This window comes from Melopsittacus undulatus, chromosome 3 (genome assembly GCF_012275295.1).
Source record: "Melopsittacus undulatus isolate bMelUnd1 chromosome 3, bMelUnd1.mat.Z, whole genome shotgun sequence".
Taxonomy (NCBI): domain Eukaryota; kingdom Metazoa; phylum Chordata; class Aves; order Psittaciformes; family Psittaculidae; genus Melopsittacus; species Melopsittacus undulatus.
This window is the reverse complement of record NC_047529.1, coordinates 40,550,484-40,564,730: the sequence shown is the minus strand read 5'-3', so window position 1 is coordinate 40,564,730 and position 14,247 is coordinate 40,550,484. Positions and strand designations below refer to the sequence as shown.

The window sequence follows — 14,247 nt, the reverse complement described above, 5'->3', positions numbered from 1 at the left end:
TGGAGCATTCACAGCTCCCCTGGCCAGCCCATCCCAGTGCCTCACCACCCTTACCATAAAGAGCTTCCTCCTTGTAGCAAATCTAAACTTCCCCTGTTTAAGTTTTAACCTGTTACCCTTTGTCCTATCACTACAGTCCCTAATGAAGAGTCCCTCCCCAGCATTCCTATAGGCCCCTTTCAGATACTGGAAGGCTGCTATGAGGTCTCCACGCAGCCTTCTCTTCTCCAGGATGAACAGCCCCAACTTTCTCAGCCTATCTTCATATGGGAGGTATGCCTTCTACTAGCAGAAGGCACTGAATACCCATAATCATGTCCCAGCCAAGGCATTAGCTCTGTCACCCTCTGGCAAGGAGGTGTGTACCTTCCCATGAGCTAAGAGCTGTGGATTGTCTCGAGATGGTTTGACCATCCGATCGGATTTGCAAAAAGCAGGTGTAGAATGTGTTCGTTGGAAGTCTTCTGTGTTCATCCAGCTGAGCTGGGTTTCCACATCTCGGACGCTAGCAAGGCTCGAAGCCTCAGTCTGAAGCAGCACATGCTCCCCAACCAAATGGGTCCAAATCTTTTTGAGGTGAGCAATACCTGTTTGGTTCCCTATGAACCTGGTTTTATTTCCTCATGCTCGTTTCTAGAAATGCCTGAGCTGTTTCACTTGGGAGAACCTGAGAACAACGGGACTACCATCAGAGAGAAGATCCATCCAGACCAATATTCTTGTCCCCAAAGTGCTGAACCATTGGTGTTTAAAAAAAGAGTATATTCAGCTTTTACTCTTGTTTGCTTACTTATGTCTACAGAAACAGAAGTTGGCAAACATTAATTTCCCTAATAGACAGAATCATAGGATCATAGAATGGTTTGGGTTGGAAAAGGCCTTAAAGATCATTTAGTTCCATCGCCCTTGCCATGGGCAAGAACACCTTCCAATAGACCAGGTTACTCAAACCTTGTCTTGAGCACTTCCAGGGATGGGGCAGCCACAACTTCCCTGGGCAATCTGCGCCATTGTCTCACCATCCTCATAGCAAGTAATTTTTTCATAATATCTAATCTAAATCTACTTTCTTTCAGTTTAAAGTCATCCTATACTATGTTTTTATATATATTTATATGTAATAATTGATTACAGTTACTCACAGGTTTTTTTGATTGACATTCCATAAATAGATTTGAATTTTAATAAGTCTTAGTTTGGGTTTTTTTGTTGTTTTGATTGGGTTTTCTTTCTTTTCTGACAGGATGGGAAGGCCTCCATTGTGAGCTGGATGTCGATGAGTGCATATCCAACCCTTGCATACATGGAATCTGTGTTCAGAAGGACCCCAGCTTTGGTTACTCCTGTTTTTGCAAGGCAGGATTTGTGGTGAGATGCTGGCATTCTTTCTTGTCCTTCCATTAACTTGACTGTTCATTGCTGCACAGAAAACACTATATGCAATCCTTTTCCTTTTTAACCTTGCTCAGATAAAGCCTGGCATTTCAGAAAAATACAATATGTTAGTAACTGTTCTTTGTTTTGTTTTGGTTTGGCTTAATATTTTTGTTTTATTAATAGTAACTCATATTCCAGAGAAATAACTATCTGATATTGACAAAAAGTGGAAAAGTGTGTGCATGTAATGGCTTTGTGAGTCAGCAGAGTATGTTAGTATTAAAAAAACCCACTAATTTTATCATACATATAAATCAACGGTTGTATTACACATATCAATTAATATTTTTGCATACTAATATAACTCATACTTGAGACTATTGCATACAGACAGATACTTTGAAAACAAGTTCCCTGAAACTAAGCCAAATAGTTCCTTTTTATGCTTGACACTCTAGGCTTTGGTGCTATGTTTTATTCTCTCTGTTCAGCATACCAAAAGAATCCTTTGAGGGTGGCTAAATGCCAATGCTATATTCATGTAAGGTTGAAATTTCCATGCTGTTACCGCCTTTTTTTGCCAGTTCTTTCTGTAGCTGAACACATGCAGTTGCTACATACAATTTTAGCTTGTTCCTTACCTCATCACACTTCAGTTTATAATCAGATATACACACTTCAGATATAATCTTTTTTTGATATCGTTTGCTAGTTTGGGGTTATTTATGAGGAGAAAAAGGGACTATATGATTTTAGGGTTTTTTTCTTATTTCAGTAATTCTTATCTCTACAACTCTAAGCTTGAAATTGTTATTTGAATACCTTTTCTTTATAAATGTTGATGATTTATTTGGTGTATCTACAGCTGTAAAAAAAAGGATCAGGTTATTGCAAGTAAGATTCAGTTTCGCTTTCATATATCTCTGCAATCAAGTCAAGAAAAAGTAAGTTTTCAGACAGCTGGTTTCAGGGCTTCTTTCTACAGCAGAAGATTCTCATTTACAGTCAATGAGGGAAAAACTAAAAAGCAATAAAATGGTAAAAAAAAAGGTTTTTCTGAAAAGCAGGAAAAACCCTTTTATCTTCAGTTGTTCTCAGGCACCGTTAATCTCTGTCCCACACACATTGTCTCATGATCCCCAGTACATACTAGCACATGTCAAGGAGTACAAGTGTCAAGTGGGCTGCTTCAGAAGTGAAGGTAGGCCAGAAGCCAAGGATAGCAGCAAGGTAGGCTGATGCAATGAGCTTGCAGGCAAGGGATTGAGTCCTGTAGTACCTGAAAAAGGAGAGCAAAACAAGACAAGTGATCATGTTAACCATCCAAAAGGTTCTTCCAAGTCTAGGCAAGGCAACGTTGGTCTAAAGTTAAGCAGAAGATGAATTGTACTGTGTTTTTTCATATTAATTTCTCGCCCAAATAAATCTTCTGGACATCAAATAAAACCATCAGAGAGGAACTATCAGAGGGATTAAACATCCTAAGATGTGTATTTGGTAGGCCCCTGATGGGTTCTGGTTCCTAACTATTGGGTAAGTGTGAGGAGGAAAGAGGGCACCTCCCACAGAAGTAAGTATTCAAGGAGCTCCAGCTACAGTGTGTGTAAAGTAAATCTTCTGTAGTCTATGTATGTGATACTATCTGAAGTATGGATTATAAAATATGGATCATGAAGTTTCTCATTAATTTTGAGTGGGAAAGAGTAGCCAGTAGCATATGAAATAGATGTTTACTTTTAAAACGAAACAACTATGCATACTTTTAAATGCAAATCTGCACAACCTAAACAGTTATGCGATTCTATGATTCTATGATCTACCTGCATGAAAGCTGTTAAAGCGTTTACAGACAGACTTTCAAGGCTGTCAAATTTATCTATGACTATTTAATGTACTCTTCACACACAGCAGAGGTTATCCACATCTGCTTTGTTTCTATGAGTCATAAAATCTTAATGAAATGCTCTTCACCATTACATGCAAAAGTAATAAAAATGCACTAATAAGTCATAGGGAAAGTCAGAATAAAACAAGTCTCATAGGATTAAAAAAATTATTAGACAGAAATATTACTCAAACTGATCATTTGTGCTATGTGTGGAATTAAAATAGATCAAGGAAGAAAAGTTTTTTTATCATTCTGTGGGAATATGACATATGAATTGGCCTGCTGTTCCTTCATGCTTTTTTGGAATACTGATACAGTGAGTGATTTTATAAGATGCCATGAATTTACCAGATAACTCATCTGCTTGCCAAAGCAAATTAAGAACTTGATTGAAACAGGCATGGATATATCTAAATCATTCAAAACCCATCAATTTAACCTCTTCCATTTTAAACACTGATTTAAACTACTTACAAGAAGAGTAATTTCATTTTCTCCGTCTGTATTTTTGCCTTTCTCTCTTGCACCTCCTATTATTTCCCAGCATTATAAATTAATTTAATAGGGTGGCTAGAGATCTAAGAAAATGTAAGTTGTTCAAGTTTTGTGTGAATATCAAGCAACATAGCTAAGAGAGACTATTTAAGCATTTTGTTTGAGGGAAGAGTGCAATGAGCACATGCTTATTGAGCACTACAGAATTTATTTGAATTTTTACTTGAATTTTCTTACATATACCCCAGCTGTAGGAGAAGCTTCTGTCAGCAAATGTATCACGATGATATGTTGTCAGATATGCATGTCTTTCAGGAATGACACCATACATATTTTAAATACCTATCCAGATGTGTAGGAACCTTCTATGTTAGCTGAGTTAGCTGTACTTCTTCACATAACCCATTAGTTCATTACAACGGAAGTGAAAATAAAATGAATGCAGGTCTGGCTTCAGAATATGTTTATTTCACACTTCAAGAATGTGTTTAATTCATGTACTTATTACTATAAAAAATTCAGTATTTCTTGTCTTTTTTACAAGCCACTAAATAAAACATTTTTAATTTATTACTAGGAAGGATATTTTAGGTTTCCCATGAATTGTTAGTCTTGATAAAAAAATAAAAAGTATCAGATCAAATTTGAGACTGCCACTACATGTTTTTTTTCCTTTCCAAAAGGTACCTGTGAACTTAATGTATTAGCAAGGTTCTGTCTGAAGAACAGCAGGCAACGAATACTGAGCTTCAGTGTACAAAAAGAAAGAGCATTAATTTGACAATCAGAACAAACCACAGGCTTTTGGACAGCCATGTCCACAGTACAAGACCTTCTGTGTAACTATAGGTTAACTGCAGATTATTATTTTAACCACTTTTTGTTACTGGTGACAATACTATCTTTAATACTTTGCAGTTATAAATCTGTGGAAAAAAAATATTTATACTGGTAATTTGTAATAGAGTCAAAATGTCATTTAGTTAAAATTTAAAGTATATGACTATACCGTAAAATTAGTAAAGCAATATTTTCCACATGATTAGATTTGCTTTCACAAGTGTGGAAAGCTTAATATAGGTAAACAGCATTTTAAAGTGAAAAGGAAGCAATAATTTGAACTAATGTAACTATGAAATGTAAATTGCCTTTAAAAATGGCTTTTTGAAAATTCTCTTTCAGGGACGAAGCTGTGAGCTTAATTACAATGATTGTCATATACAGTCCTGCTCCACTGGATTTCTTTGTGTTGATGGAATAAACAATATCACCTGTTTACCTATCCCCCAAAGCAAAAAAACTGTCACCGAAGTGGCTGAAGTGTTTCCTGATCAGATTTTAGACAATGACCTTCCATCATCCCTGGCTGTGTCTATGGAACTTTGGTCTGAACGTTCTTCTCCTGACTCTCATACAGAAGAAGTGTCCCAAGGTAAGCAGAAAGAGCTTCTGAGTAATTGCATATGTTAGTCTTCTTTCCTTGTTTGTGAATTTTTAATGGTAAGAATACTCAAAATGTATTTTCTTCTTAAGAATGTTTTCTACTTCCTGTACTACCTTCTATTCCATTAACTTAATCCATCATGCTTTCATAATTGCATTCATATGTAACTGGAAAATTACTCTTTTCTCTCAAAAGTGTTTTTCTAAGCATCTTACACATCCAGTAAGGAAAACTGCACTTTCTTTGATTTTGGTTTTTAGTTTGCTTTGCTAGAGTGTACAATTTCATATACCTCATATTGCGTTCAGCAATCTCTGACCCTAATGCCAATCTTTTCTTCTTCCTTGGCTAGTCAGCAGCAGAAAGATAATTTGCCTTATTCCATGGAGACTTGATTTTCCTTTCCTACTTCACATGTTTTCTCAGTGCTTCCTTTTCTGTGCATCTAGACAGTTTTCTCACTAAAAATATCTGGAACAAGCCTCTCAACATCTCTGCCAGTCTGAACTGTTTATAGTGATGTTTTTGGGAAGCCTAAAAAAATCCTATCCTGTTATTTCTAAAATTTTTTAAGAAAAGTCAACACTAACACAAGTGCAACATTTTATTTTGAAGATTGTGGCCTGTTCATTTTATTAAAGCTAGTACTATACAGATATATGTGTACAAGGCTTCCTCTTTACAGTTTTAGAATTGTTTGCTTATATACTCTTTCCAAGTAATTACTTGTACAAGAAATTAGCCAGGAATCCTGGGTTTTTTTTTTTTTTTAATTTAAGTAAATGAGTTTTACTTAATGCTTGATTTCTGTACAGATTAGTCTTTTGGAGATATACATATGTGTCAAGTAGGAATGAGGCACTGTTGGACTTGCTACTCACAAATCAAGAAAACCTGCCTTTTGAAGGTGAGGAAAGGTGGAACAAGAATCAGAATCATAGAATAGCTTGAGTTGGAAGGAACCTTTGCAGGTCAGAGTAGCCTGATACTTCTATAGATTTAAGGTCAGTACCTCTTCCCAAACATAATTATGATAGAATCTCATTTATCACTAGTTTGTTAATGACACTTTTCCTACACAAGTATCATCATTACAGGAGTACTAGACTGTTGTTTATCTGCCACAGATATGAGTTCAGAAATTAGTAATATACCAAGGGCTGAAATACAATTAAATAGCAAGTCACTATTCTCATATGGGTTACAGTTTATAACTGATTCTACAAGTGCAGCTTCAGTGCTCTCCAGGTTGTCTCAAGAAGCTCCTGAAAATTGTCAGGTGTTTTTTTCAGTATCAGAAGAGTGCACATTACAAAGTCCTCCAATAATTTCTAATTTCTCTACTAATATATGCACATAAAAACAGATATCTTTCCTTAATTAGTCACGAAACTCAAATGCAAAACATCTCTTCCTAGTAAATATCTATTACTGCTTCATTCATCAGCCAGATCCAAACACCAAATCACAGTCTGCTGAATCTTTAAGTGAGTTAAGCCAAATATGTGCAGCATTTTCTATGACTGGAATAAAACTGATCAATTCCCGGATCAAGTTCTGCATAACAAACAGTTTCCACTTTATGAGACATTTTGGATTAATTCAGTGATATTAACCAGCTGGTACACACTAATGGGAGCTCCTGCTATTACTTCTGGGTATTTATGTTCTTCATCTAGCAAAATAACATTCCTGGAGTTCACATGACTGTCATCCTTGCATCCCACTGCAGGAAATACGCACACATATCTCTGATACAACTTTCTATTCTGCCTTTTCCTTCACAAGAATTAGATATTAATTTTCCATGGTTTTATTCCTATTGTCAGATTATTTTTCATTTAAAGACTCTCTTTATAATCTTAATTTTCATCATGTATGTCCTTTAAAGAGAGAAATGCCAACTTGACAAAATTATTAACTACTATTGAGCACGTGACAACAGAAGAAATTCAACAATTACTGTAGACAAAACTGTCTGGTTACAGAGATCTATCATTCATTAAGTCAGAGTACTTTCTTAAACATTCAGCTGAGTAGTTTATCTCAAGAGATACTTTTAGCACACATAATAAATAGTAGAACATTCAGCTGAGTAGTTTATCTCAGTTACTTTTAGCACACATAAATAGTAGTTCTGAGTTCAAAAATACATCTACTAATAAATACAGATGACACTTAAAATATTTTAAAAAAACAATCTGATCAAGTATTCTTGATGTATATCATCTTCCTACAAAAACTCTGAATGTAAACCTACTCACAGATACCGTGAAAGGTCATCATTATTTTAATCTTCTAGTGGTGAGTTGTCTTACTTGGTTTATCTGCACAAGCCTTGTCTGTGTGCAAACAGAAATCTGTAAAATGTTAGTGACAAAGCATTTATCTTTACGTACCTGTTATCCTACTTTAAGTTCTGCCTTGCAATAACATTAGCAATACTGTACTGTATGATAAGGAATTCCTTGTGAATCTAAATACTGTCTTACCTAGACTTCACAGTATATCTACAGTAGATTTAGTTTCTGGCCTTTATGAGCTGATGTTATCTCTTGAGTTTTTCATTTCTATTCAGACAAGTTTTTGAGGTGGTGGGTTGTTTTTGTACAAAGATAAAAGTGTCTGTCAAGGTTACCAGGTGCTTCAAAAAGATTTATTGTAATCAGGCAGCAGCCTGTTCAATGAATACAGCACCTGCTGCTGTACCTGACACAGATGGTTATTCTTCATATTCTGCCATATAGGCTACTAGATCAATATAGAAGCAGGCTGGAGACTGCTATAATGCTGGCAGGCAATCAGCAACTGAACAGTTTCGCTTCACTACAGTAAAGTTTTCAGGATTTCAGGTGTAGCTTTCATCATACTTACATATAAATTCAGATGGTATCTCTATGTTACAGTATATGAGTATAATTATTAACATTTTAAATGTAAAATAGATATAGAAAAAAATGTATTTTTATCTCTTGAGAGAGTCGTTTTTATATATAATATAATTAACTTGCACTTCTCATTCCAAAATGACAGACAATGGCTACATTTTTTTTAAACAGTACTTTTGTAAGAACATTAGAACTCTTTTAGAAATAGAAAATTAAAAGAACACACAAAACTGTGAATTCTAGAATTAAACATTAGAGAATATTGATCGGTTTGGACTGTGTTACTATTATGTTCTTTTATAAAAATACTTTCTACAAAATGAATACCTATCAAGCCAAGGAGTGAGAGAATTGTTTTTCATTCTTTGTTTGGGGGGTTGTATAGGAAAAATGTTTTTATTCCATTGACTTAATTCCCACAGAAAAATTTAAAAGGATTCTAAACTATGGAAGATAAGTATAAAGGTGCCAAAAGTCAAGTAAAACATTATGATTTTTTGGGATCGAATAACAGTGTTTTTTTTTTCATGTGAACACTTGTCCATGTAGATTTCATTCTCAGCATGCATGCATAAGTAAACAGTTCAAATTCTTACTGTCAGAAGCACCTCCTGATACTGCATCTACATTCATGAGGTCAAGTTGTCTGAGGCTGACAGAGACGAGTTTTTTCAGCATAAAGAATAGAAGGCTCTGGGGACATGTTATAGCAGCCTTCTAGTGCCTAGAGGGGGCTACAAGAAATCTGGAGAGTTTACAAGCGCATGTGGGGGTAGGACAATGGGGCATGGCTTTAAACTACAAGAGGGTAGATTTAGATGAGATGTTAGAGATCCTTCACTGTGAGGGTTGTGAAGTGCTTAAGATGATCTGCTTCATAATCTTCCCCAGCCATGAGGTCAGGCTGACAGGCCTGTAGTTCCCTGGACTTGCCTTCTGGCCCTTCTTCTAGATAGGTGTCACATTTGCTAACTTCCAGTCAACTGCTACCTCCAAGTTAGCTAGTGCTGCTGATAAATATTTGAAAATAGTTTGATGAGCACTTCTGCTAGCTCCCTCAATACGCCTGCGTGGATCCCATCCAGCCCCATAGATTTCTGTATGTCTAAGTGATGTAGCAGGTCACTAACCATTTCCCATGTACTCATTTTCATTCTAATATAGAAACTTAAAAAGTAAAAAAGTTATGTATACTTTTTACCTGCTTCTAGCTGTGCTGCCTACATATATAGAATTCCCACAGATTTTCCTATATATCTTACTTGCCATGAAGTTTGAGTATGAAGCAATCAGAGTAAAAAGCACACTTTATAGTTACAGGCTATCAAAATCCTTTTGTTTGCAGGGCAGCAGGTGGCACTTAAATAAAAGCAGAAGCAGGTCAGGTTTACATTAACACTTTATGTGTTCTTTATCGGATCACTGGAGAGAATGACTGCTTGTGAAAGAGGTCTGGAAAGTTGCCAGGTTCAAGCTTCTAGCAGTTACAGATACAGTGCAAATACTGGATCAGGGTTCAACACATTCACTTTACATGAAATTCCATGCTAAACTACATAGCTGGCATCTTAATGATGTTAAAAGTATTTCCTTCCTTGATATAGCAGATGTAACAAGACACATTTAAATCAGCATATCATTGCAGATATTGAGAACAGGGAAACTAAAATGGGCTGAATAATAATGTCTTGCCAAACTGAGAGAAGACAGAGTTTAAAGGAGTCATGAGAGTGATGGCAGATCTAGTGAATGTAATGGACACAATTCAATATGATAAAACAGAATTAGAAGGCAAAGGTGTCATGTAATTTCAACATTTTTCAGAAACCTTGGCACACACTATTTCGCATGATTGAATAGAACCTGATTGAGGAGAAAGACGGAGGAGCATTACATTATGTAACAGAGAATAAAAAAAAAAAATAAAAGCTCTGAATTTGCGTTTCTTCTAGGAAAATTTAACTAATTTAGGAGTCTTTAATAATAACTGGATATGAGTCAGAAATAAAAATTTGGAATTCCACGGAGTGGTTAGATTTGGAAGGGACCTTAAAGATCATCCAGTTCCACCCCCCTGCCATGGGCAGGGGCACCTTCCACTAGACCAGGTTGCTCAGGACTCCAGCACTCCATCCAACCCGGCTTTGAACACTCTTGTAAAGTTGAGGTAACAACAACTTCTCTTTCCAGTGTCTCACAACCTTCATAGAAAGGAATTTCTTCCTAATATCCAATGTAAATCTACCCTCTTTCATTTTAGAGCCATTTCCCCTTTTCTTGTCGCTACATGGCCTCGTAAAAAGCCCCTCTCCAGATTTCTTGTAAACCCGGTCTACTATGTTAATAATTTCATGTTCCACAGAAGTAGAACTCCTTCACATCTTCATTAATTTTATATGAGCTCTTGGTCAAATGAAACTAAGATCAGTTAAGCCTGTCTATTAAATTAGGTCACTTAATTTTAATTTCATAAATATTTTACCTTTATTTTTTCACTTTGTATTTTCCGTGTTATCAGCTAGCGTAATAACTATAAGAATACGAACGTCCAAAAATATAACGGAATTATATTCAGACAACATTTTTGCTAACAATTTTAAAAACTACCATGAGAAACTAGTTCATAGCATTGTGTAATATCTGACAGTATAGTATACTGACTAGCTCCTTCCCACAGAAAATAGAAACAGACTTTTCCAGGAGATTGCATACAGGATATATCTATAGTAAAAGCCTTTTTACTGATGACAGTGATTCACAGCAATAAGAAATACTTAGTACAAATAGCAAAATCAAGTCTTTAGTGATAATATTTGTATTTCCCAAATATGAAATTAGGTTTAGCTTTTAAAAATAATGTTGGTAATTTAGATAAGATATTGTTGTCCAAGTAAAAAAGATGATAGTTATAGGTGCCAGATTCTTACCTATGATAGATTAAATATCCCTTTTGAATTGACAACTGTATTCTGCCTTCTAACCATCAAAAGTGTTCCAATACTATTTACACATTCTCTAAACTTCGTATTGTCCATCTGCACAGAGGTTCATTTTGCCCGATATTCCCAGGACTATGTTAATTTACAGCAGAAAGAATCATGATGTTGGGAATAAACCTCTTGGCATACATACCAGTGATAGCAGATTTTGAGTGTCAGGTATATAGAAGCCATCTTAAGAACAGTATGACAGCTTTTGTCATTTGGAGTTTCAAAGCCGGTGGGATCTATGGGTAGCATCTACTCCTGGAACTGACAGAAGACAAGTAATGTCTTCCATCTTTGAAAGACAATACTCTAAGGAACTTTATACAGGCATAGTTAACTTCCATATGAGTAAAAATAAAAGGGAAGAGGGGAAGTAAGTGGAATAGAACAAGTATTTCTGGCTTAGGAAAGCTATTGTTTTCCCAGTAATTCAAAAGACTGCTTTGCTTTTGATAAATAGTATCAGCATTCTATGTTAAGGTTGTGAATATGCTGATTTATTTTGTAGATTTTTGGACTGACCAATCCATGTATCATTCATGCTAGCATTCATCAGCATAGCCAATAGTGTTTCAGTATCTTAAAATGTCATTTTTGCTGTGGGTTCTGAGGAGCCTAAAAAGATTTGATTTAATTTTCTTTAAAATAAAACAAATAAAAGTTATGAGGAATTCCATGCAGCTGGCATTTCACATTTACATTTTAGAGCAGTTAGTGCAATTACTGAATTTACTTATGCTTTGCTTTTAAGCCCATATGTTGAATGTTGTCAAAATAAATTATAATAATCAACATCTGTGGTTTAAAATAACAAAGTTTTCTCATTATTTTTTTAAAAAAACCTATTATTTGGTGTAGTATGAGGTGCATCCCAAATGCACAGATTCATCTTCAAAGATACTGTTACATGCCATGGATTTCAATTATACTTGGGGATGATTTAGCAGTTTTCAGGAAGTGTAAACACTGCCGTTTCAACTGTTATTTTTTCAGTTTAGTGGAGGAAATAAAGAGGTTCCTGTGTGATTCCCTCGAGTGAGTAACTTCTCACCAGCAGTGGTAAGTTCAGATAATAGTCACTGGAATCTGGACCAAAGAGAGGAGTCCAATAGGAAGGATGCACTGGATTACGGTACAAGGTCTCTAGTCCTGCAGCTGATAAACATTGTTCAGACTAAGGCATCTGCGTGTAAATTCTATTGTGTAATGAATGCAAAGTATGACAGTGTCATGGTTTAAGTGCAGTCAGTAACCCACGCAGCCTGTTCACTCCCTCCCTCCCCTCTTCTTCCCCCCCGTGCACCCCGCTCCTGGAGGGACGGGGAGGAGAATCGAAAGAATGTAACTCACTGGGGTTGAAATAAGAACAGTCCAGTACTAAGATATAACACAAAACCACTGCTGCTACACCAATAATAATAATAATGATAAGGGAAATAACAAGGGAAGAGAATACGATACCACCCTTCGATATCCAGCTTGACTGAGCAATGAACTAGCCCTTTCCAGATAACTCCCAGTTACATCCTCAGCATGATGTGCTGTGGTATGGAATACCTCTTTGGCTAGCTTGGGTCAGGTGTCCTGTCTTTGCTTCCTCCTGGCTTCCCCTCCTCCCTGGCAGAGCATGAGACTCAGAAAGTCCTTGGTGAGAGTAAACATTACTGAACAAAAGCTAAAAACATTGGTGTTATCAGCGCTGTTCCCAGGCTGAAAGTCAAAAACACAGCACTGTACCAGCTACTAAGAAGGAGGAAAATTACTCCTACTGCTGAACCCAGGACAGATAGCCATCACCCATGTAAGACTGAAGGGAAAAAAGAAAAACATTAAGGGTGGATGATGTATGAATTTCCTTGCAAATAACCATAACATTTCTGAGTAACTCTGAGCAAACTTGGCCTGTATTTATCTTTAAATGATGTGAATTCTCAGACTTCATCCATCCAAGAAAAGATAATAAGTACTTAAGGTAAAAAAATTCTTTCTTGATTTGATGCATCTGAGAAACTCTTTTCCTTTGATTGTGATCTGTGCTTGCATAGACATTACAATAAGATAGAGGAACTGTTGGCTGAATATCTATAAATCTCAGCTCTATTCTCAATTCAGTCATATCTGTAAAGATGTAATGGGGCAGTGTCCTTTTGAAAGTAAAAGAAGAAAACAAATATTCTGAAGTGCCGTAATATCTGTTTGCAAGTGAATGAAATTGTAGGATGGGGAGGGTGAAAAGGAGAGAAATATGTGAGGTAAAAGGTAGGGGACATTGTAGGGTCAGGACACGATAAGCAGAACTGGGTGCACAGTGAGGTAAACAATAAGTGATGTGTGATAAGAATCAAGCAGGAAACTTGATCAAGAATCTGTGAGCATTCAGGGTGACATATTTAGGGGCAAGACCAGAAATATTACAGCAAGTAATTGGTCCTGAAGAAAAATAGAGGGCCTGTACTCTTTCCAGATTCTTTTCAGTTTCTGTCAATGTATTAATTCTAAAGATACCCATATTTACCCTGATGGAAACAAGAGGCAATAACTTCTCATGAGTAAAGCAGTAGTGCTCCTACTGTGTGTGATGCATGCTTGCTATTTTACCCTTTCAATACCACTAATTTTAACAGGCTTTTATAGTTGTGAGCAAGAGTGGATTATGCACCTCAGACCTTTGACCAGTAGGGTTGTCTTGTTTCAAGTAGCTAATAAATCTTTGTGTGCAGTTATGGGAAACATAAAATGACTTCATAAGCCAATCCTATTTTTTCCCTTGATGGTACATGGGTCACTTTTTCATAAAGACTGAACTGATTACTCAATACTCTTGAGATAACTGTGCCTGATTATGCCACGGTAAGCTGCCCTGTGGCTTCACTTGGCCTGGCCAGCAATCTGTCATACGTAGTAATTATTTTTTTATTATTATTGAAAAGAAAGATGCAACACAGTTTCCCTATTAGTAAATACACAGTGTGGAGCTGGAGCAAATTTCCTCAAATACTTTGTTCTTCTTCAGAAGCTAAAAATACCTTAAGTATCTTTATATAACTTGCTGGTATCTGTTAACTAAACAGTTGATTATGAGCACCTGTCACTATAAGAGAACAAATAAGATAGCTGAAGAGGTGTTGAGTTATGCCTTTTTTGCATACCTGAGTAGGTCAAGAATAT

The 14,247-nt window shown here is 36.1% G+C and overlaps 1 protein-coding gene across 1 annotated transcript in view; it reads left to right on the top strand.

Annotated features, from left to right (window-relative positions):
• Positions 1–14,247, top strand: part of EYS (eyes shut homolog) — a 776,683-nt gene that overhangs the window by 440,319 nt on the left and 322,117 nt on the right. The window contains exons 29-30 of the mRNA XM_031052748.2: positions 1,244–1,368; positions 4,943–5,192. Coding sequence (XP_030908608.2) covers positions 1,244–1,368; positions 4,943–5,192 — 375 coding nt within the window. The remainder of the gene's footprint in view (positions 1–1,243; positions 1,369–4,942; positions 5,193–14,247) is intronic.